At 40.2% G+C, this 26,212-nt stretch overlaps 1 protein-coding gene across 4 annotated transcripts in view; it reads right to left on the reverse strand.

The window, feature by feature from the left end:
• Window positions 1-26,212, reverse strand: part of LOC121963031 (interleukin-1 receptor accessory protein-like 1) — a 335,394-nt gene that overhangs the window by 94,638 nt on the left and 214,544 nt on the right. For all 4 annotated transcript variants that reach the window (XM_088074547.1, XM_088074546.1, XM_088074548.1 and 1 more), the window contains one exon: window positions 23,444-23,518. In XM_088074547.1, coding sequence (XP_087930673.1) covers window positions 23,444-23,518 — 75 coding nt within the window. The remainder of the gene's footprint in view (window positions 1-23,443; window positions 23,519-26,212) is intronic.

Below are 26,212 nucleotides of genomic sequence, written 5' to 3' on the forward strand. Positions count from 1 at the left end.
AACATTCAACACATGCTTACAAGATGACTGATACAATAAAGCATTACATGTGTCTGATGTTGAAAGAAGCTTTTTTGTTTACCTTCAGGAGAGAGATTCAATGAATGTCAACACTGTTTGGCATTGAACGATGCCAGTGGTTGACCTCACTGTATTATTTAAAGCAGAGAACCCGATGCAATTCCTCACTGGACAAAATGCATTAATGTCAACAGAATCTATTTTCAATATTTAAAGCTCCAATTCCAACAATAAGATTCCAAAACAATCTCTACAATTACCTACATGTCTCTACGTATCCTGCAGACACATTTTCCTTTGGGGAACTATCCCTGTGTTTTGGTAAATCCACACCACTGACTTTTAAAGCAGTTTTATTGTTGCAAGTTTCAAATGTCAGCTGGTGCACACTTGATCTCAATTGTTTTATGTAAGGTGTTCATGAAAATCAAAATTCCAACCAGTCTTAAGTCAGATGTTTTCTAATCTTGACGTTCCAACAAAGTCAGACATATTGTTGCTTAAAAGGAGTTTGGTGTCATATTTTCCACCAGGAGCAGGATGGGAAATAATCTGAAAATAATCTAGTTGTAGTCTTGAAAACAGTGACCCTGCAAGATCCCTAGTTTTTACAAACTGTTTACATCTGTGACTTAAAGCTCACATTGTCTTTAAATGTGAGAGGGTGTCAAACTTTAGTCTTTTAAAAGACTTTTCAAAGTCCTATAATGTATGGTAGACACAAGTCTAACATTCTCTCTCTTTTTAGCTGTGTTTTGATCTTGCTACGTGGTTTGAATGTAATGCTATCTCCACTTGAGCCTGAGGGAAATATGTGGCCAGTTAGCTGCTAAATGCACCTCTATGTTTACCACATAGTTTCTAACTTGGTGCTGGGCAGGTAGCCTACAGTTAATTTTGAGAGCTTCATTTGCTGAAAACAGCTGTCCACTGCATCTGGGAACTAGGTTGATGAGTGCAGTGAGACTGAACCAAAACAGTGAAGTTGCACGCTGGATAACCAAAAAAAAATCTTTTCGTGTGAATTACTCATGAATTAATAAAAAGATACAAGATGTTTCCCAGTGTTTCCCACTGAACCCTACAACAGGTACAATCACTCTTTCTAAAAGTACAACATCATCCCTAAGAAAAATCACATTACAGGTACAGGCAGAGAGTAATGGTTGTCACATGCTGCCAGAGAGAGTGAAGGAGAACACATGTGAGAGAGATGCCACAAAGGATGTTAATGATCTGATACAAACATGGGAAAGGCAGCAAAAGTAAAGCTACACAAGAGGGAACAAGGCTGAAATGTTGGGAGAGTTGAGAGGAGAAGAGTGATATATGGCAGAGAGGGAAGACGGATAGAGAGATGCCACAAGCATGAACAGATGGCTGCGAAGGGAGTCGGAAAGAGTGAGAAGAGGGAGCGAGAGAACGCCAGGCAGACGGAGAGAGAGAGAGAGAGAGAGAGAGAGAGAGAGAGAGAGAGAGAGAGAGAGAGAGAGAGGAAAATCTGGATCAGGCTGAAAAAGGCCTCGAGTTCACTTTGGGGAATGCAGTAAGTAGGACAGGCAAAACTTAAATTCCAAAAAATGAGACCCAAAAATAACCCAAAGGAGAACAAACCACTGAAGCCTGGAAGCTATGCTAGATGGTCAGTCAAAACAGAGCTCCCGCTTTGAAGAGCCGTCCTCTCTTTAGGATTCATAATCTACCTGAGGATGAGCACAAAAGGGGGCTGAGATCTTAATGGTAATCTATGCAAATTCAGCTATGAGGGGGGAAATGATAAACAGGGACAGTCCTGATGCAAATTAAGTCTCTTAAAGGAAGCAGATTCATCCATATGTATGTAAAGGTAGAGCTATATCATATGCTGTATATAACGCAAGATTGAAAAGAGGAACTTCTTCCGAGTTGCTGCAGTGGAACCACCCCACACCTTTCTCCATTCAGCCAGTAAAGGAACAGTTCTTATTCTTTCCCTCATGCTTACGGCGATATACAATAAGAGCTAGTCATTAACTCAACAATTCCATCATATCATTTAATTCCTGAGAACCCCATTTGAACATAAGAAATGATGTGACTCATTAAGTGGGTTGAACCAATACCATTATATTGTAATATGAAACCAACCCCCATAGCCGATATAAAGCGGGCCTGTGGCGGTCGTCTACCCCTTCTCCGCTAAACTGTGCCTTTCATATCTCTTCTGTGTGTGCTCTACGCTGCTCCGCAACACCACCTCTAACCCACTGATCTCGCTCACACATCTTCACACACAAAGCACCCCAGGAGGCAACATGCATTGGTATTCTCCACCAAACGTGGGATGAGTGTGGAGCGGCTGGCAGATTGACAGCTGTTGGATGAGCGTAGATGCGCTGCATTATACTCCCTGACAAAAAATGACATGGAGATATAAAGATGCGACGCCGCTGTGTACGTATGCAGCCATCTCAATTACAGCGGAAACCCAGCAGAACACAACACGCATGAATGGCACGATCCAATTTGATTCAGTGTTTACTGATCGTGCCTTCGGGGGTGCGTTGGCTATGCCTTTCACCTGATGAGTCATCCAATTCTGTGGATGGAAAATAAAAAAAAAAAAATGACGTAGTGTTTGAGTGCAATATGGTGTGCGCCCTTGATTTCTATACCCTCAAGAGAAGATATGCTTGTTTAAAGAATGGTTTCTTTGATTGGAGCTCAGTGTGTAGTATGTGAAGGCTTCTTTTGGTAGCTTAGGTTCTTGGCTGGTGTTTTACTTTAACTTAAAAACTATAACTCACTATGGGTGTATGTTGGTAAAGTGACTCCCACTCTAATGGAAGATGTCTTGGGCTTTGCCAAAAGCAACCTTAAAACAGAGTTATGAATGGAAATAGCTTTTACCCAAAGACAAACAGCGGAGATCCAATTCTCCAGCCTATGTGAAATATATACGTAGCTAATTCTGCTATTAAACTGCTATAGAGACAACCTTTTAACTTTTAATTTCATTCAGTTCTGGTCAAAGGCAGTTTTGTTGTGGAGGATATATTCAGGTTTTTATACACAGCTCTTTTTTTGACTGTTCCTAATCCCGAAGTGTCCTAATCCTAACCAGAGTTTTTTTTTTCATGGAAAGCATGTAATGAGTAATTTTTAAAAAATGACCCAAAAATTAGCAAGACATTAGTTAAACGTGACAAGAAAATTACCTGAAATTAGCCAAACAAACAAAAAATAGAAGTAAAAGAACAAAGAAAATGATATGACTAAAAAAACACTGCTAAACAAAACTTTACACTTTGCTCCAACTATTCCTTCGAGCCTGACTGATGTTTAGTTGACATTATTACCCACCTTTACAGAAAAAGCACTAACATTAGCTGGTAAAGGCCAAGTTCAAATGGTAACAATCACGACAAGCCGTCAGAATGTGTCTACTGGACATCCTGTCTGAAAGAGTAAAATCAATACTGCAGGAGCCATAACCTATTGTCAGATTCTGACAAATTCTATGAAACATGGCCCTCTGCTCTCTGTGTGTTTGATATTCGGCTTTTTCTCACTCTCAGCTGTCAGACACGCTGCCTTCAAGTCATGTTGGAAATACAGGAGTTAAAAATATATGAACACCCAACAAAACAGTGAATACTAAAACATACTTGCCGTTGGTTGAAAAACCGCAACTGAAGTTCATGCTGGTGATAGGATACAAACGAACAATAGAGTAGAATAAAAAATATTACAGGAAAAGAAAGCTGTGGTGCTGGTATATTTTCTTAAAGCAGAGCTAGTCATTTTTCTATCAATTTTAATAAAGGCTCATTGTACATTTAGAATGCACATTGCAGCTATCATACAAGGAAAAAAATAAACATAATACATAATACATAAAAAAGATCAGACTAGTCCCTCTTGGATCCCTGTGCCTGTGCCCAGTAATCCAGCAGTCCCTGTTCAATAATCCATCCATCCGTGTATACATCGCATTTGTTTTCTTGCTGCACATGACGTCAATAAAGGTTAGCACAAGCATCACTGTTGCCGTGTACTGATTTAAAAATATATGACACTTGATTTAAAAAGATATGAAACATATGAAAATGTCTAAAAATGACAAGACAAGTGTTATATATTATGTTGAGTTGTGAACAATGTTCAAACCCATGTAAATCTGTAATTCTGATCAATGACACAATCCATGTCATCCCTCAATGCATGCATCAGGGATGAGGCTGTCTGCCAGAAGCTGGTATGAATTGGTATGAATTGACTTCTATCCAGTTGTAAGCCTCATTTTTATAATACACTTTTAAGATATTGGTTGTTTTTTTACTATATTTTAACAGGACGAAGGATTTTAGTAATCAGACATCTAGATCTCTAGTTATCATAGAAACAAGTTAAGCAAACACTCCAGCCCCTGCTGTACCAATCAGCATTGGAGAAACACTGATTTTAAATGTGAAACTGCTTTATTCAGTGCTTTCACACATTAATATCATTGGTACCATTTCGTTTTGAGAGGAGGAGACCTTTGTGGATAATTTGTCTGCCGGCAAAAACCATGTGCACACCTGGATCTTAAGTAATAAGAAAAAAAAAGTGTGCCCCTATCAGCAGGAGCTGAGCTTCCAGCCCCTTCGCCGATGCTGAATAGCATCAGAGATGCACTAATTTTTAAGAAGGAACTGCTGTATTTAGTATTTCTACCAGTTGCAAACATCTAGTCCGTCTGCTTTGGGTGGAGACTTCAGCGTTTAACTTGGCTCACAGTAGAAACAACCTAAACGATGCACACTGAAGGAAAACTATCTGGGAGAAACTTACAGCAATGACAGTACTGCTCAGTCTTGTGAAATTGCTTTGACTGAGAGATCATTGGTAGTTGGATATTATATATTGTACATATAAATTGTGTGGAAAGGCATAAACGGGTACTGTGTCCACAAATTCCAACTAGTAAAGTCATCAGATATTTTGAAGGATGCTCCCCTTCTGACCCATCATATCAAAGTGCCTCTCTATTAATATCTGACTGATTAGGGTCAATGCACTTTATACTGATGCCCTACACTGCTACGTCCCAATCTAGCATCCTGTGTCTACAGCAAATCCATTCTATTAAGGAAGTAAAGACACTACTTTGTGGTTTTTGTGGTGATGCATTATGTTATTGTTTAGTAATATGGGTAAGTAGCTACATGTCGCGTTGCTCCATTATTCTGCATTCTATGCTGGAACCAGTCCAGCATGCAGAAATTGGACTCAATTATATTTAATGGAGTTTTCTGCAGAACCCTGATAATAATGCAAACTGTATTTAATGGTGACTAATGAACTATAAGCATCAACTGAACAAACACTGAGAGCAGAAATTAGCATAAATTATTGTCTCTATTAGCGTTGCAGCAGCCATGTATGTAGCATCAATATAATAACATAAAATGTTATGAGCGTAAACATAAGCTGGCACATCCACAGCTACTGTACCGCCTCTGTAATTTTTTGTCAGGAGAAAGAGCAACCAGAGAGCTAACAGCACAGTGAGGCCGAGTCAGGACACACACACACACACACACACACACACACACACAGAGTTAACAGTGGTGAAGAGGCGATTTCTAAGTGGATATGGAGTGTTTATCTGAGTTTTCCGTATCATCGAATGGAAGCAAAACACAAACTGCTTTATGTGTACAGGTGTACTGTAGTTAAATCACTAACACGACTGCCTCCATTGTTCGCTCATACTTTGCTTCTTTTTTACATACAAAAACTTTCATCTGCAAAAAACATGGACACATACTGGCACAGACAGATATGCAGGCATCTCTCTCTCTCTCTCTCTCTATCTGACACACACACAGACACACACACGCATATACATGCTCCTTTTGCCTCCTGCTTTATTAGTTGATGAGTCATAGCTCTGGGTCTTCTAAACTGGGACAATCCACACACTCTACACACACACACGGCTTATACAATAGAGCGCCACAGACACACCTACATGCACACACAGAATACACTTGCAAACAGACAAACACACACACAGGGGCGACTTGGCAGCAATCAACCTCACAGCCCGGGGACTCTGAAGCTGCCTGGTGTTGATAGGTTAGTGCTGTTTTTCTTTCACACATCCAAAAACCAAGTGTGTTAAATATCAGTGCCACCTGCTTCTTCCATGAAATGGGCTAATTAAGTTTATCCGGGGAAAACCTTACTTATCTACCCAACACTGAGGTTATTGATTTTGCAAATGGACTCAATATTAGGAGGTGGACCTAATATTTAGGCGAAAATGTCATGCAGAATAAATACATTTCCCCAGTGGCATCAGTACATTTTAATTGTAAATTTTGCCACAGTGATGCTTTTCCTCTAGAACTGATTTATTTATGAAACTTTGCCACTTTTCCACTTTGAATTTATAATCTGTTTGTCTGTTAAAAAAAAAAAAAAAGAAGCAAGACCACAGCAAGACGGCTCGGCCAAGTTCTACTTCTGCTTGCCAAGGAAACTAAACTCAAGATATTAGTTGGTGGAACTTTGGAGTTTTAGTGTTGACTTTCATGCTTTTTGTTCAGGCTGCACTGGGCACTTTTGCACTTTGATGGCCCCAAGTGGCAGCGAGAGAGAAACTGGTTGGATTTTTGAAAGTTGCCAGGACTTCATTACTTAGAAAATATGCAAGTGATGTCAGGAAGATGCACACTTGAAATCATTAAGTTTACTTTTCTTAGTGGCTGTGAGGGGAGGAGATGGTGAAGGAATAAAACGCCTTTGGCAAAACATTAAGCCATTGTTCTGGTGAGATTTCTCTGTGTTTTTGCTCTTTGACTGCTGATCGGGTGGGGTGGGGGGGGTGGGGGGGTGTTGTTCTGTGTGAGTCTGGATTTGTAAAATTGTGTCCAGTGCTCATACTCTAATTTACTGCATCTCAGTTCCAACTGATGAAGACTTTATCTGAGGTGGTGACATGTATATATATATATATATATCATACATTGGGAGTAATACATTGCACTTACAACAAGAGCACGGACCCACTCAGGCAATCAGAGGACCTCAGTGTGAGTGACAGCATTAGATCTGGATGATAATTGCTGCATATGGAAGTGTTCGTCTTGTGTCATTATTGTCTGAATATCATGAGCGTCAGAGAATAGGAGAAGATGAAAAGAGAAGAGACGGTAAAAACGATAGACAAGGAAATGAAGATGTAGTGGGAAGACACACTGAGCTCTTCCTGTTTGTTTATCTGTCCTCCTGTCTGTTTTTATGTATCTGTGTTGCCAGTCTGCGGGCAAGTTAATAAATCTTCCTCAGTCATAAAAAACTAAACTAAATCACTAAAATGGGCCAGACAGAGTGCATGAAATGCGAACTGCTCTTTGGTCAAGCAGCCAATCAAGACTGAAAAGTGGCAGCTTTTATGCAGAGTGTTAGAGGGAGAGCGAAGACTTGGACAAACATCATGGAACCATGTGACTGTCACCATAAGAACGACCTTTTTCCTAACCTTAACAAAGTGCTTTTATTTGCCTTTACTTAATACTGCCTTAAAGGAGCTTAGACAGTCACATCATATCATGCAGTTCATCTCTGAAGGTTTAATGATTACCTCCAAAACTCTATGTCTTTGTACAATTTACATTTTACAGTAGATCTGTCAGGGACATGTTAAATATCTTGAGACACTGATACACAACAGAAAAAGCCCTAAAGTTGAAGAATCAACCGATACAATTCTTTTAGATGTTAGTATGGTTATTATTGTATGCAGGAGGTTAGGTACCACAGGTATTTTTCTTCCTGAATGTCCACTCAGGAAAAATCCACTCTTTTAAGCCAGCCACAACCCCTTGGGCAACACACCTATACAAGGTTACAACATACATCAGACAGGTCAACTGCAGAGGACAATGCCATTATTCTATTTTCAGAAATTCAATCTGAATGTATCCTCTTTTCTCTCTTAGTTGCATTTAAAAGCTATAATCAAGACATAACCTCTGAAGTTACCTCTATAGGTTGCCATGAACATCTGGATAACAGCTGAAAAGACTTTCAAATCAGACAGGAGTCGTATCCGGCATATATAAACTTCTTCTCCTCTCCTCCTCCCATTGCGATATTCACACACAGAACAGATGGGAACAAGACCTGGATATCACACTCACCGCACTTGAGTGGAACAGAACTTTGGGGAAGTCTATATCACTGTCAAAATGTGTAAGATTTAGGGTAATACATTCAAAAACACTGCAGAGAGCATACATCAACCCCCTCTCGACTTGAAAAGATAGATCAAACTCACTAAGGCGTGTGCTGGCAGAGTTGTAGGGGAGTGGACACTTCATGGTTCTGTCCAGCTGTACATAGTCAGAAGCCATATTCTCACATTAATTCCAGACAATGTCTTGAGAATCAGATTCAGAAATTGTCTCATCATACATGTAGCACTCAACAAGAAATTGACTGAGTCAAAAAGCATTCAAACTTACTGGAAATACCTGGGTCGCACCTGCGTAAAGTGTGCAGGAGGCAGGACTTGAAGCGGATTATACCACAGCCACTTCTTAATTAAACAACAGAGTCTCTTCCTGTTCCTGTGATTTGTCTGACAATTTCAGCTTCAGTCTTTTTTGACATGGTTCACAAATCTTCATTTTCATTGCCGCTTTTGTGTAAATACCCCTTCTTTTTCACTTTCCATTGACGGTTTCGTGCAAGCCACATGACAGAAATGTCATCAACATGCCCACTTGCCCTCTGTAAATTCTCCAAACATTTAACTGCTTCATACACACGCAGTCTTAGGTGGACATAACACAGACAAAAAAATCCTTTGAATTTTTGATCCAGATGATTTGGACATTCACTACAGCTCTTCCAGGTAATGCCTAGAGAAGTTCAAGTCAGCAGTCATGTGGGAAAAGGGCTTGAGACACACTTTCAGAAACCATGAGAATGCATCTATCTTGATATCCTGCTCAATATGCCGAAAAAAATAAAAAAAAAATCAAGCCATAGCATGCTTTGCAACAAACACAGAACTCTTATGAACTGAAACATTAAAGAGGCCAAGTGTGCTTGCATGTGTTCTGGTGGTTAAACAATGCGTCAAATAGAAAAGCATGCATAAAATAATTGAACCCTCCCCCTCTTCCACTGTTTTGTCTCGTCTTTGCTCCTAGCCATGTCCTCGTAATGTCATACTGTTTTGCTTGTGTGTGCTGTCTGTCATGGAAAATCCATAAAAAAATCTTAATGGGAAAAAAGCCCAATCCAGTCCTGCTAGGGACGATTACATTGACAAAAGAAGAAAGAAAATTCTGAAAAATCTGTTATTGACGCTTTTCTGCCAGCTGCAGCGACTAATAGCCCAGGAATCCACAGTTTTTCTTAAGTATGTTGCTGTCATAATTGAAATCAAAATCAATACTGCGTCACTGCATGGAAGGATGCTTGATATCTTGTATCTGGCTTGTGGTTGGTAGGGAGAGTGAATAGTCTGGTGTGTGTTTGCTAAAGAAGAGAGGGAGGCTTCCATGTTACGGTTAGCCTGAGTCTCAGAGATTAAACCTGAGTGCTGCCAAGACGGCTGGCACAGCCGCTGTGGTTTCTCTCACTAGGAACCAAGGAGGAAAGTGAAATCTTTTTACAATACAAGATTTTCTGGGCACTTTGGTTTCATTGTTGGGAACATTTCGGTCCTTTCCAAAAGTGATATGTTGGACTGTGAAGTTACCATTTTGAATTTCATATTGGCAAGTACATCTCGTGACTCTCACACAGAATGCTTGGGGAGGAACGGCCTTTTCAGAAGCTTTGTCCCACCAGCACCATATGTACTGACTGAATTCAAAATGGAAAACTGACAAAACTGAGGATACAAACATACAATTCCAGCTAGTATGCAGAGTAAAATAACACTACTTCTCAGTGGTGTGTTTTTGGACTATTTTCCCCCACAATGCAGCTTGAAACATAATGAGATGTATCAGAAACACATCACAAACAAGTACAATAAATGATGTATTCTAAAATGTATTTAATTCCCTTCAAACTTCATTTGAAATTACACATTTCTCCTGGTTCAAGTGGGAATTGTTAAACTTCACAACAATGATCGGCTTTCCGCATTTGAGGAACTACACTTTCAAATGATTGCTCAGACTCACTTAATGAAACCGGGATCCACTTGATCTTCATCATAACCTCCTCAGCACAACAGGAGTCTTCTTCTGCAAATTTACTCACACTTTTTTAATTGGTTTCACACATTTTTCACACCCTTTTTCAAAACAGTTGACACAGATCTCACAGGACGACCCAAAACACTATTGGAGTAACTATGTTAAACAAAGGGAAAACATCTATTCACAGTTGATGAAAATTACTGCATAATTACTGCTTTGCACAACTCCTCAATCAGCAATCATCATATAAAAGATGCCACCTCTGTAAAGTCATCTGCAAGCATGTGTCAGAGAGACCAAACACACTTAATTATGAAAGCAATAAAAATAGATGAACAAATCATTCTTAAAATGCCTCTTTTTAACAGTATTACGACGGGGAATCTAAAAACTGTGAAAAAAGTGCAGGTGCGGCAGGGTTTGCTATCTAATAAAATCATATTTGCAAAAAAAGAAGACACTTCATGCTGTGATATGCTTGCCTGCCTTTTTTCACACATACAAAAACTATGTAAAGTTTCAACAAATGGCACAGGCACACAACACAAATTAAGGCTGAACTGGTTCATGTTGATAGCTGTAATTTGTATTTTGTGTCATGACAGAAAAAATATATTCATTTCACCATAAGCTATGTTGTCATTTCAGTAAGCGACTTTCAGTCTCGGCTTGTGTGTGAACTATGCAAAAAAATATGACTTTAAAATGGACAAAAATGTCTAAGGATGAGCAGATAATGTAACTGTATTTTCATTTTTGGGTGAATTATCCCTTTAACTTTTTATAATGTCATTTTTGACAACATTGGGGAGAACATGTGCATTTTTTCTGGCTTCTCCAACAGTAATGGAACACTTTACCACTGGAGACAGACTGAGTGTGAAACAACAGCAGCTAACACCAGCTAAATGAATACTGCTTGGCTAATGGAGTTAGTTAGTTAGTGGGCTACCATTACACTGTCTAGGGGCTGCAGTGGTCCCACAGAATAAATTAAGCCAACTAACTGTGGTATATTGTAAAATATAATGTTTGTTGCTCTAACTAGGGACCACAAAGTAAACTTTCAGTCAGACTCACAAATGGAACATGTACAATTTTGTCCGGTGTTATGGTTTACATGTTTCTTATGTAGACCAACGGAAGTTACTACGAGCAACCACGAACACATTTAGCTGAAAGTCACTAGTTAACACGCCTCTTAAACATGACACTCTTAACTGTAATTTGTCTATGATGTCTGTATTTTATGTCAAAGTTTGTCATTAGCTTTGTCGACAGCAGCAGACACTGCAACTTGCCACCACAGTAATGGCAGATGACACTCTTATATTATGTGTTTTTGTCTTTCATGTTTTTTTTGTTTTTTTTTTTTATTTCTGACATCAATACAGAACAGATTAAAACCACTAGTTAAAAAAATTAAACATAATAGGGTGAAATATAAGTAAAGGCACTCTTAATTCCTGAAAGTGGTAACACGATCTAATCAGAGCAAAAAAAGTCACCATAATGCATGCCAGGAAGTGGTATGAGAACAATGACACAATCTATTCTATCCTATCTGTTCTAGTGTATTCTATTCTGGTCTGCAGAGAGGTCAGAGCCTATCGGAGCATGTCATAATCCCTCCCACTGCCGAGGAAAAAAAATATTGTTTCTTTACCCAAGGTATAGAAACAAGGTGTTGCCTGACTCATAGCAGTTATGAGACAAATATCCACAACATTTCATCTGACACATTCTTATTCCCTGTTGCATGGCTGCCCACGGACCAAACAGAGGACGGCAACTGTGGATACAATGGACCAACACAGAGCCAACCAATACTGTATGTGTGTGGGGAAAGACAAATCTGACCATACCAGATTGCTTTAGCAAATACAAACCCCTCGAGGTGACAGTGTGAGGTGGTAAAAGCTGCATAAAACCTTTGTGTGTGTGAGTGTGAATGTGTGGTGAACGCTCAACATTAGCTCTGCTTGTCTGAAGAATATGACATTTTGCCTGCAAATATCTGCGTGTTTGTGCAGCAGCTGTATCATGACATCATAGATCTGTGCTCTCATGCGCTCTTTATGTGTCAATTGCCAAAGTTTGCTGCCAGTGTCATCGCCCTCCCCTCCTGACCGTGATCCTGAAGCCTCTAGCTCTCTGGCTAGACATCAGAGGCCGCTCAATCTCTCTCTGTCTCCCGCACACACACAATCAGAAGTTGGCCCAAAAGACCAATGTGAGACCAAAGACAGTGCACAGGGAGCATCGCCCAACCAAGGTCACGCTCCGGGTGCAGAGGAGACACTGTCATCTCGGTCCAACCTGGACACACAGCCACATAAACGCAGCCAGAAGGAAACCAATATGGCCACCTGTTTGGCTGGAAATACAGCGAGGGCAATTAGTGCAACCAGGCAACACACATGCGCTATCAGGGGAATGACAGTGAGAGGAAAGTTTGCAGGGTTTGCATTTTGGCTGTTGACTTTTGCAGGGGAACTTTACAGCAGAGGCTGATGCAAGCTGCTCTGCTCCTCTTAGCATTCTGGGTGTAAAGCTCAACAAAGTCCATGAAATAAAGCGATACAGGAAAAAAAGGAATCAAACAACATAAGAAATGAGAGTGGAAAGATTATCTTCCAGTTGCCCTAGCAAATTAATGTCTCCTTTGCGTACTAGCAGTGGAAGTTTTTGAATAGTGGCTCACAAAAGAGCAAGGTGACTGTGGGCTAATCTAACGGCTGTAAAAATGGCTGTGCTCAACTGCTACACTAAAAGGTGCCTTTAATTTTAAAGCAGGTGGCTCTTCCATGCCAAGCTGTCACACAGTGCTGAAAGAGTCGCCAAGTGAGTCCTCCTGCTGTCGGTAATCCACATGCCGGAGTAAAGTTGAGTATCAGATGGGGTGTATAGCTGCTACAGTGCAGAAGCTACTGATACATGACGGGACTGGAGGGAGCCGACGAAAATGGAAATGTGGCTGTATGAGTGTGTATGTGGACAAGGAGGGCTTCCAATTTAAAATTAGAGCTCAGATCTGAAGTACACAGCTGCTGATGGAGCAACAGCTGGATGGGAACTAGGCTGCACTCTGGTGCTGCATGTGCTGTGGAAGCACTGGAGACATGTGTCAGAGAAAGGCCAAATAAAGCAGAATCCAAAAACCCTCCCAAACTGTGCAGCGTTGAAGTTACACTCTGCTGAAAAGAACCCAAAAGCACCAGAGTAACAATCACAGAACAAGTGCCTGAAGGGTTTGTTGTACTGAAACATAAGGTCCTGCACACACAACGCGACTGCAGCCCTGACAGCCTGAATAGCGAGTCTACAGCTGTTAAATCTTAAACTGTGCTGAACTGTAACTTATAGTGTGAACTAAAGAAGCAGGCAGAGAGGTAAGAACATCACCATCACTGCAGTGGTATCTCATTTCTGAATCAACACAATAATTCTGTGGTGTTTGTAAACAGTGGCGCCCCCAGACATTGTCCATAGGGGTGGCCACCAAAACCAAAAGCCCAAAACTCAATGTCAGTAAGTGAAGTGTAAAGGTTAGTTGAATGAAGTCAATATGAAGAGTAAAGGAATTGTACACTGATACAGGTTTTTTTAATTTTTATTTTTAAATCGTGTCAATTGCTGGCAAACATCCCTGTCTTTAAGAGGCTGTTCTGGCTGAGTTTCAAAGCTTTTGTTATGATACTTGCATCATATAAAACTAGATGACTTCAGAAGTTGAGTCGTAGCAACCATGCCACGCTAGCTTCTCAGTAATGTTTCAAGGTTCGGCTAAATTTCAGTGATTGGAAAACAGCATGGCCTTGGCCATGATGGAATTTATAACATGCTTTTAAAAAAATGTGGTTAATCAAGATTAACTATTGAAATTCTGTGATTAATCATGATTTAAACAGTCCTCATTATCTTATGTGCATAGACCTGTACTGGTTAACATTTTGAGCTCCAGAGCAATCCTGATTGCATGTCTTATGTATCTTTATACCATTCATTGTTCTTCAAATAGTGCAAAACACTGGGACTGTGGCATCTCAGATTTATGGGGGATTTGTGGGTAAGCATAGAGCCCATTTTCATTCAGATATAGAGTTTAAGGGACCCTTTGATGGCCATGCCAGTTGTTCCCTTGTTAAAATGAAGCCTAAATTTGGAGTGTTATTTTGTCCCTTACATGACAAGTTTTGTAAACATGGTTGGTAATTTTATTGGTTATTGGTTTTGTGCTTTTATTAGGCATCTAGACGTTTTTTTTTTCCTCCTGTAAATCACCAAGTGCATGCTGGGCTCTGCTTTATCGGCTGCTCCAACAATAACTATTGGCTGTACAGTATTCCTGTGACTTATTTTTATATTTGATGATCTGTACTGCACAATGTAGGTCTGGTGCCAATGCTCAGTGTGGGTATGTAACGCAACAGACTTTCTTTTATCCTGTCCAAAAATCAAAAAGCTACATTTTCTTCTACCATGACCACAATCTTTCCCTAAGCTTCATTATACTGTAGTTGTCACGCACAAAATTGGAGAGAGAAATCATTTTAAAAACTACAAGTTTTGGCACTAAAGATGTAATTTAAAGTAATCCGGGGATTTGCCAATGTATCTAATATCAAGGTTCTTTCTGGAATAGGAAAAAAACAGAACCTGCCAACAGGATTTGGATCAACAAATCATCTTGCTGACACTCAAAGCTGTACAATAGGTGTTTGTGTCTGCTACTCTTCAAAACCCTGCAAACCATAATAGCCTTCTCTTCATGTGCATCTTTGCAGAAGCATAATTCTATCTTAATTTACGAAACAGCACTTTCACATCCATCCTGCTGGTCAAAAATGGCAATTTCACTCCATCATTTTAAGATGAAATAACATTGACATTTATGTACACTCCGTTCGGCATTCAATCTAAACATCCCTGCATTCTCTGTGAGCAAAACTGCATTCAGTAATAGCGCTGCAATAATCTGCTGGCAGATTATTGTGAAGTCAAAGTGGACAAAACCGCTGCCTAGTATTTATGAAGTTTCTTTCATAGCTATCCACATTATCTGAGTTGCACTTTAGCTATTTCATGAACAGGCTGCTCTTGTGTCCCTCCTAAAACACCTATCGATCTGCCAAAAGATACAAGTCTGGTAAAGGCAGAAGTTGTGTGACCTTCCTGAGTCCGTACATGCAGGTGCAATGCAGGAACACTTAAACACAAAAATAGAAAACAACAACAAACTGGTCTTTCTGTAAACTACATGCCGAAGCCAAATTTATGATGAATAGGTCTACCCAGAGACTGGAAGTACTGCTGGCACAGACAGGAGGCAGTATATCTTAATACTCAAGTGCCTTGGCCAGTTCTTGATGCTATTTTCTGCTAAGGAGAGCAAATGCCTTCAGCCATTTTTCCTTTTAGTTTGCAGACAGGTACAAGGCTGCAGGTGGGAGCCGCTGACAGGAAGTAGAGCAGGGAACGGTCAATGTGGGACGACAGCTTGACTTTTGAGGGCAATCACAACTCAAAATGTGAACATGATATCAGCCCTCGCGGTCACGCTCTGGTGAATTTCTTCCAAGTGTTGAGTAAACTTGGCCTCCCTCGGTCCGACAGGGCGACTGGGTCTCCTCAAGCACTTGCACAGACTGTCCCCCTCATTATGGCACTTATGTAAAACACTAATGGGAGCATTCCTTTGCCAAGAATCCCTCCAATCACCACCAGCGCACCCCTCCCCTGTAATATGACAGTCACGATTTATGCCTCCATGCTGCAGGGCATATTAACCATTTGGGACAGTGCGCCGTCTTGTATCCACTTTCATCTGTAATAACTCAAGGTAAGACACAACCATATTTCATCCCCTCTGTGAATTTTAAAAGATCTCGCTCACTTTTGCCTCCCTTGCTTCGACTCTTCGCCCCCAAACTCCCCCTACCTTAATTTCTCTCTCATTCTCTTTCCTCCTCCCTCTTCATCTTTATCTCACTCCGTCTTCCCCTCCCTGCAGGGCCTCAACTCATCTGGAGGCTTGCCAGGAATACAGATAGGATCACTCGCAGATGTACAATAACTTGAGGGGAATAAATATGCCCTAATTGAGAGAAATGATGTAATATTGATCCTAGGGCCTCTGAACCTTTGGCATCGATGGAGCGCTCTGCCGAGCCTGTGACATTTAGAGGGATGGCTGGTGTGTATGTGAGGGTGTGTGCGTGTGTGTGTGTGTGTGATATTGGCTATAGGTGTTACTGAGGCCGTGCTGTGTGAGACTTTCTTTTTCTTTGTGAAAATGTGTCTCATGGCTTGATGACAAGCTCCCAGCTCAGAAGCACGAGCATACCAGGGTGCAAGCTCGAGGACGTTCCCCCGCTTGCAGAATGTACCGAATATAACACCGAGTGATGCTTTGAAGATGCGTTTAATTTCAAACTTGAGTGGGAAAAATATCAGCGTGCACCGTCTGTACCTGTGCCATAAAGGCTGGCGAGCAGTTTTTAACACATGCGTCTGGTTCCAGGCTGCCTTTGGGGTTAAAGTGAAAACAAACACAAGCGGCCTCATCTACAAAAAGTGACAATTCTGCACACATCCAAGCCAAGCTGAGTGGGTTTTAGCTTCAAATGTTTTATGTTTTCATTTCAAAGTTATCTTTATTGTAGCATTATGTAAATGAGGCCCTACATTTCTAATCCTTGTCCTTAACTTCAGACATAAACTAGAGTGAAACCCTAGGGTGCTTTCACACCTCTCCTGTTCAAGCATACATTTAAAGCATTATGTAGCACTTTGAACTGCCTGTTTGAAATGTGCCTCTCCTGATGAAAACTTAAAAAAGGTCAAGAGTTGAGCTAAAAAGTGGGCAGACCAGACGTCACGTGAAGACAATACAAGTGAGAAAAACAAAAAAGTCAATAAAGCCTCATGTGATCATCATGTCTCCTTGACCCTTCGACGTTTACATCCTTCCTGCAGCGCTCTTGGTATTTACCCTGAACATGATCTATCACACATGCATACCTGTCAGTGATGTGCTGTGCCGTCGACCCGCAGCAGATTGTCAGCAGGACATCCAAAGCATCAATGTTAATCAGTAAATATTGAAACAAGCGCCTGAATTGATGCAACAAGATCAAGATCTCACCATTTGAAGATCAAATCCATACAGCTGCGGGAAGAAAGCTGCTCCAGGATAATGGTATGATCAACATTCATGGATTGACAAAGACAAGAAAAGGTTATACATTTCAAGACCATCTGCTGGAGTTTCACTCCAACAGTGTGGAGAAAGTTGACATTTTGTTTGCTGTCTAACTTCAGTTCACAATTTCTTCCTTAAGATGCTCTCTTCCCATAGAGGTTATAAAAAACACTTACAGAAGGATGTGAATTCATCAAGTATTAATGCAAAGGTTTCAGTATCAGCTGCGAGGAAATGGGCGTCTCACGGTGACCTGACCTGCACCAGGATAAGACTACATTGATGTGCTAACCTCATCATTTCCAAAGGACTGCAATTTCTAATTTGATGTGGCTGCCGACTCCGAGTCAATTCAGGATAATGATGGTTTTGTTCGGAGGTATGCTGTTCACTGTATCATTAAACAATGTAATTCCTTCCGATGACTGACTGAAGACACTGTTATTATTCACCAACCAACAAATGAGTAAGCTCAACCTCTCAGATGAGTGCAGATTGTCAGATTGTGAGAGAGAGGCTGCAGAGAACAATAAGCATTTCTGAGAGGAAGTGATACAGATTTTCAAACTATGTAATTAAAAGAATGTCTTTTGTTACTACTCGGTAGCTGTTTGAAATTCTTATGTTGAATCGTCTACTACTACAAAGATGACATGAAAATCATTACTAATTTATTTATATACCCTAATTCTATTCTCATACTCCCCAAAGTAGAATGATGTTTCACTGCATGGCCAAAAGTGTATTGATACCCTAACATAACAATCGTATTTGATTTCTGAACATCTTATTTCAAAACCATGAGTGTTAGTATGCTGTTGTAACTGCCCCTGCTGTTCTGGAAAGGCTGTGTACAAGAATTCCTGACATAAACATAAAGACTTATACTGTATAATAATTAGATAACCAAAAGAAATATATATATACATATATACATATGGTAGTGACAATTTCCTCCTGCATGAAAAAAAAAACACACACAAAAAAAGGAGAAAGCCCGAGAATACCAGCTTTTGCCCCCTAGCAGACAATAGAGTTCCAAACTACAAACTTTAACATTTTAAAAACTCACTTGTTAATACCTCTATCAAGCTTTCAAACAATGTGGTTTAAGGCTGCAGGGACTTTGTGATAGTTTTACGATGTTTTAACAACGGGGTGTGTGCAATATGTGTAAGGTGCAATGTATGTGCTTGAACAGAAATTGGGAAAAGGACTGTTGGGTATTCGTTGCAGAATGAATTGAAATTTAAGGACCTGGTGTTGTTAAATGTTTTTTAAATCTAAAATGAAAGACTTAGAAGCAGATTCTACAGGATGTCAATGTTTTCAGCCTGCCTGGTTGTACGACTGACTTTCAGAAAGCTCTATTTTGACTCATAGTTCTCTTTTAATGCAAATTTTAGTGATTGTGAATTGTATTTTGTTTCCCTTTGTGTCTCTGTCCTTGTGTTTTCACTGCTGACTGTCTTGGCCAGGTCTCCCTTGAAAAAGAGGTTCTGACTCTCAGTGGGACCAACCTGGTTAAATAAAGGTTAAATAAATAACAAAAATAATGTATTGTAATGATGCAGAGATGATTTGTTCTTGGACAGCAGCCTAAATGTAGTAAAAGACCGTGCTGTGGATTTTTTTTAAGGCAGGGTTGTATCTGTGACATTTAACTCTTTCCTGTGTTGACAATTAGTTGCTGAGCTGCTGCCCATCTTTGACTGAAAACAACAAATTCATTCCCATCCCCTAAGGGCTCCCAAAAGGCACTGCGGGAAACAAAGCAAATTACCAACTGAGGCACAAGAGGACAGGAAAAACAGAACAAAGGCAGTTTTGGGGAAAGTGAGTGCACCAAAAGAATCGATTCAATTACTCAAACAGAAAACAACCCTGGGGATGCATTGAATATTACAGATTGATGATGCAGAACAGTGCGACAGAGAGGCTCTTTAAAGCATTCATGTGAGATCTTAAAAGTGTATTTCGGTGGGATTTGGCTCAGACACCATCACCTTGTTTTCTCTCTGCCGCAATTTCAGAAAACTCGTTGTGGTGTCGTAATGTCAAGTGTCAGGGGATCAAGTGTGATTTCTTGAGGAAGGAGGCAGTCGAAAGGGCTTGAAGTTTTAACAGCCAATCAAGATCACAGGGGGAACTTGCTGGATATTCCCAGAATGAACATCACAAACAGACTGCAACAATGGCCGTAAATTCAATCGGACCTGAAATAAAACGTCAGGATAGGTAGGGGAGTGAGGCCGCGAGTGGCACGTCGGCCCTGCGTAGAAAACTGTGTTCAAACAAATCAAACCTGGCAGCAGAATAAAGGCTATAGAAGCAGGTTTGAGTCTGGAGGTTGAATCCCTGGTTGGGTTGTGTTCAAGCACATAGAAGTAGCATAAATATGCTCATGCATTTAGGAAATAAATCACCCTGTTGTCAAAGTGTTTAAAAATTGTCCACATTAGCACTCTACTAGAAACAGGCTCGCACTGCAGTTAGTCTGCTTGGCTTGACTGGAGACAATTATTCTACATCTGCACAAGACAGAGTGAAAGCAGCACACATTGAACTGTCAGCCCGAATTAGAGACCCAAACTCTAACTGATCTGTCCCACAGAGAACGCAGTGGAAAGAGCATTTATACAACATGTTTTATCCAAGCTTTTTAAATGTAATCAATTATAACTGCACATCCATTTGGAGACAAAATAAGGAGCGGGCCACGGACAGTGTGTACTGATTAATTGCCCCCCCCCCCCATTTACAGATCCCTCTGTTCATCCCTTGAATTCCATAACAAGAGCCTGAAAAGTGTCTCTCCATGTTCGCCTTTCCCCACTTCTCTTGCTTTCTCCCTCTCACCTGCCTAATTAACTGTCAGCCTAAGCCATTTATGTTTCTATATTTCATGGGAGAATGAATATTAAAATTCCACCCGAACTGCCACAAACCCTGAAAAGGATGCGCTGCGTTTGACTGGGCTCTGTGTGGATGACAAGAGCATGCTCGCCCAACGCTGAGAGGAAGTGATAGGGACTTGTAGAGGCAGAGAATAAAATAGGTGTTCATATATTATTTTTACACAGAGGTGCTGACTCTGGGTAGAATATCAATGGATGTCAAGGTGAAGGAGGAGCATCGAGAACACAGTTTCTGCTAATCCTCTTCCACAGCAAATCAAGAGGAAAATCAAATCTAGGGTTAAAAAATAAGAATAGACAGACAATGAAAAGTATAGTTACAAAATAATCTACATCAACCCTAAAAAAAGAAAAGCAGTGCATTTCTTTTCTTCAGACCATTATCGCCTGTTCTCTCAGCTATCAGGTAATGGATTTTGAGAATCCCCATCGTCTGCTATCAAACACTTAATCAGATGAAAAAAGCCAGAGAAGCTTTTATCCATCATCAATTTAAAGCAACGATGATTTGCGCCTATTTTCTGATTGCCACCTTTTACCTCTGCGAGCCAGTTGTGTTCATCGCCCATGACAAATTGACTTCAAAGAAAGCCTCCATCATGACCCATTTTCCCTTCCACTAACAGCTGAGCTCTCGCCCAATAAGGCACAAAGCGGGAATTTTCCCATGAGCCCCTGTGCATCAAAAGCTGGTAAGGCAAACCAAAGAGTAGCGTTCTGAGGCAGCCACATGAGGCAGAATTAGAGGCAATTATTTGAAGTAGTTCCAACATCATAAATTTGAAGGTAATGCGAAGGAGGATTATGTAGGGTTCCTCAGAAGTACCACTTCCATTCATTACAGACTCATTACAGCTGAACAAACACAAGCAGCATCCATGTTGCACAAGATAACCAAGATAGATCTGATCAGTGTAATTACAATGAAGAGGCCCTCCATAGGGTAGGAGAAGGGAAAGCAGTGGACATGGCACTCACCCTCTGAATTATTTTCTTTTTCATACAAAATGTGTCAAATGACTCATCCTGTATTTCTTCTATCGAGATGGAAACTCAAGGTCCATTCACAAAAGGCTGCAGACAGAAAACTGACCTAATTAGAAATCTGTACCAAACACATCGGCTACTTGAAGTTAGATCTGTGCAGATGTGAAACACTAATGATGAAATTATTGGAGATTAAATCCCTCAACCGCATAAACATCCCAATGCTAGCAACTAGTGTCAATGGTCTTGCTGAATTTAATTCAACTGAATTTGCACTTTGGTATCAGCTACTATGAGTATGACATGGTAAAAAGTGATACTATAAATTGTCTAATAGGAGCTGGTATGAAAAAAAAGTGCAAGTATGAATTACAAGCAGCAGGTGAGGCTGGCATGAGCACATAAAAGCAATTGGGTGTGGAAAAATGGCCCAAATGGTAAATTCAGCATAATTTATCTTTCCACAGCCGTAATTCCATTAGAATAACAATAGAGTCACGATAAACAATCAGTTGAGTCTCCCTTTACAACAAAAATATGGTTTATACCTCAGTATTTTCAATAAGTTTTACTTTGCTGTTCTTTCAGCTCAGATAGGAGGCATTACTCAACTGAACCTGATGTCTTTTATATGAAACATTTGTGCAGAAAGTGTTGAGTACAGTAGCTTGACAGAAGGGCTGGGCAACTGCATATCAGTGTTATATTGAAATAATGTTAAGGGTGTAAAGATCCATCGATCTGGATAGCTGTATCGATTCAGCGATCGATGATCCAACATCATCAATTCAATTTGAAAACATTGATTCATATCATCATCTTTAAGTGATGCCTTTATTTTGAAATTCCCCTGGTTTGTCTATGTCACCATTTCCATCCAAGGCACCTCCTTCCTAAACATTCAAACAGTGCTAGCGGCCAAGCGACAGGCAAATAACGGCAAGCCGCCAAGAAAAAGAAAAAACTGAACTGTGAAGACGCTTGACAAAATTTCTGTTGTCCTCTTTAGGTTAGCACTGCCAATGAGGTACAGAGTTATTTCTCAGTTGAGCTTCCTATTCATGCCAATGAGGTAGTGACGAGTGAATGTTATTCTGTGAGACTTTTTGTATTGATCATCTCATTTAATGATTTTGTGTGTGTTTTTAGTTCTCACTGTGTAACTGATAACGTTTGTGACCACATGCTTGTTAAATAAATGCCTGTAAACTGACAAAAATGCCTTGTGTCGGTGACTGAGCTGGAGGGGAGCAGCAACGTAATACTGGAGTCCATCGCCTATCATATAACAAGCTATATTTTAAATAAAAGTATCTGCATTCATATGCAAATGTCTGTTTATATAGATTAGCTGAAATGAACAGCGTACAGAAGTCTTGGCTTATATATCTAACTGCTACACCAGATGAGCCAAAAATTTTGGCCCTCGCCCCCAGAGGCTTATTTGTCAGATCAAACTCGATGGGCTAAGAGATTGATATTGTCACAACATTGTTATCAAACAATTTGGTCAAAGATAAGATTTGATTTTCTCCATATTGCCCAGCCCTACTTGAGAGTGATAGAAAAAAAAGAAGCAATTTCAATAAATTAGTTCCTGAAAAACTATAGTTTCCCTCAAAAAAAAAGGGAAACTAGAAGAGACAGCGTGGTGAGTGTGCCATGTCTACAGTATGTTGTTATCTTGATAATTTTATCAACACAACGGGTAAACCCACAAGTGATTTGAGGTTTGCATCAACAGCAAATTCAAATGGGAGCATATCAGAACACAAATAAGATTAAACACTGTCACCTATTAAAACAGGCGAAAATTAGCAAAAGAGGCCTGTCTCTATTTAAAGAAATGACGCCATGTAAACCATTATGACTATTTGCACTATTTTACCCCAATATTTCCACTGTATAAGCACAGCAAAGAGGGAGTTGACATGTTGCTCAAACAAAGCCACGGTTAAGTAGAACAGGACCTGCTTCCAGGGAATTGGCTTTCATCGTCTAATCTAGAAATTTGATGCCATGCCATTGTGACGAGTGGGCATACACCACAAGCATGACACCACATCGACAGACAGAAAAAAAGCTGTCAGCGAGAGGAATGAAACATGTCTCCTTACCTATTGCCATCTCTATGACGCTCATTTGGCTCTCCGAGGGGGAAAGGATTTTTGGCGGCTTGTCTGTCAGGGGAGCTGTGAAAAGACAAACAGAGAGAAAAGGAAGAGCACATTAAATTCCACATCTTTCTCCCCCTATGGACAATGGGAGTATGATTTATTCATTAAAGACCACAATAAAGGCTCCATTAAAACGGGAACAAATACATGGAAATATAATATTTAAAGAGTGGACAGAGGGAAAATAGATGAATTACTATAAGACGGAATTACCCATTCAAAGCTTTTAACATCAATGCACATGCTTTCAAAGAAGCGAGCTGCCTCAATACTAATGCTATTCGTTCCTGGGAAAAAAGAGTGTGTAAGTGATGATATGGCTTTGACATGGACTGCAATACAAACTGTACTGTATATACAGCAGCTGTGTAACTAGTCAACCATTTCAGAATCTACAGTATACCCTAAGGTAAAAATCCTTCACAGCTGCAGTGCGCATGGGAAGGTTAAGAGCCGCTGCAGGAGATGCAGTATTTTCAGCTGTGTACAGTTAATATGGTTGGAAAATATAACTTTCTAGAAATGGGATAAATGCCTACTGTTTGAATCACAAGAATAATTATAAAATAAAACAATTAAAACACAATCTTCTGCACAGGCTCTGGTATATACTGTCAAAATGTCAGCCACAAGCGGGTTGCTGATCTAAAAGTGTATCACGGTTACATTAGAACAGCCTTCGTCACAACTCCCCTCGAAAATACACCAACTCCAATTAGACAGCTGCTGAGTAACAAAAGACGTGCACTTAGAGGCTCCTCATTATAACCATTCCCTAATTGGTTCTAGTCTTCAAAGTGGCATCAGAGAGGTTTTCTATCCGTGCATGCTTGGAAATACTCGAAGGGACGAGGCTTGTTTTAGTACAAATGACTTGTGGTTTGACTTGAGCAGCGACCGGCGAGCTGAACCTGGGGAGAAAATCACGAGCGTGAGGAACGTTAGGGTAGACTAAACTGGTTTCTCCATACTCCGGTTCTCTGGTGATGTAGCTCACCACAGCAGAGTGTTAGCTACAGTTGCATGTTGAAATAAAGTCTGCCGGTTGGTTATCAGCACAACAAGTTAACAGTTTTTCAGATTTCTTCTTTCCCTGGTCTTGCATTTATGTATTCTCCGTGAGTATTCAAAGCTCCATTTGGCCTCCATGATAGTGCGATACATGATGATGCAATTGCAAAAGCCTTGAAGTTTACTTTTCCAGTGCGGAGTTAGATTCTGTGGGCGAGATTCTGTCTTGACAAGGCCAGTTAAATTATTGTTAAAAGTCAACAATTTCATTGGAACCACTTTGGCCTAAATTTTGTTGTCTGGCAAACCTTAAAGAGATAGTTCAAATCAGGCGGAGGTGCCAACACAAGTTCAGCAATATGTTGTTGTGAATGGGGCTAGAAGCAAACGAATTTTAGCAATTTGCCGTCAGACATCCCTCTTCTTTTGGCATTATGTTTTCAACTTCCAGATTCCTACACATAAATGCATCTGTCCTCATCACTGTATTTAAACCTTTGATTGGCTGTTCAGATAAGACTTTCAGTGGTTTAAGGCAGAGACAACAAATACAAGAAAACAAAAAAAAAAAAAAATCAGAGACTGCAACAATAAAATGCTGTTCACCGTGGACACAAGATGATACCTTTATGAACAGGATTTCAGCAGAGGAAGACTGAAAGAGAGAGATGCGAAGGAATGCGGAGGTTCTGCAGTTGAGAAAATAATGCGCGAAAGCGAGTGCAGTCTGACATCCAGATGAAGTAGTGAAAATATTCTTAATATGGCATCCACTTCAACTAATATACATTTTTTGGTGAGGCCTTTCTTTAAGTGGCTAAAATCAGACCTGGGGTTTTGTTGCTGGTCCCCATCCACAGCCGTTCATTGCTTATCTTTGTTCCCTCCAGCCAGCTTCTCTAAACTGGGGGTTTGCTGACTGCCATCTACTGCATGTAAGACACTTGACAATAGGTAAGTACCTCATACAACCCCAAATCCGAACTATGCCTCCAACATTGGCCATTTCAGGCCTTTTTAACATTGTAAAGCATGTAATTGCAATAAAAAAGGTAAAAAATAACTTGATTGGCTTGACTTTTTTTGAGACACTATGTAATCAGCAAAAGACGGCAAGACTTGTAGCTCTGCAGAAAAACAAACCATTTTTAAAAGCGTCATCAAAAAGAATCACTGCGATAAATGATAGATGTCTGCAGACACGGCTGATGAGCAAATCAACTCAAAATGTCAAATGCTATCAGTGAAATATTTAAAAACACAGGGGACCATATAGCATGCGAATGTTTTGCCTTTACTATTCCTCTGTTGTTGGTAGCAGCTGTAGAATTTGTTTGTACTTTTTTTTAAAAAAGGCTTTCTGCAATATTTCTAGCCAAAGATACAACTACAACTACCTCCGTGGTATCCAATCACTTGTGGAAATAAATAAATGAACCATTCCATCCCTCTGATGTCCAATCAATTCACAGAATAAACCATAATGTGGACTTAAATAAGGGATCATGTAGTTTGTTAGGAGGAGTGGGCTGAAAGCAGAAAAAAATTGCCTGTGTGAGCTCATTAATTACAAATTCAAAAAAGAACCATAGCAAATTATGCCTTTGCCTGTGCCTGGCGTGTTTCAGTGCTGTGTAAAGAAATCTCATTACCTTAATTACCTTTTTCTTGATGAAATGTGCTTAGATTATTCTGTTT

Source organism: Plectropomus leopardus, chromosome 24 (assembly GCF_026936395.1).
Source record: "Plectropomus leopardus strain MGB_pleo_1.0 chromosome 24, ASM2693639v1, whole genome shotgun sequence".
NCBI classification, from domain to species: Eukaryota; Metazoa; Chordata; class Actinopteri; order Perciformes; family Serranidae; genus Plectropomus; species Plectropomus leopardus.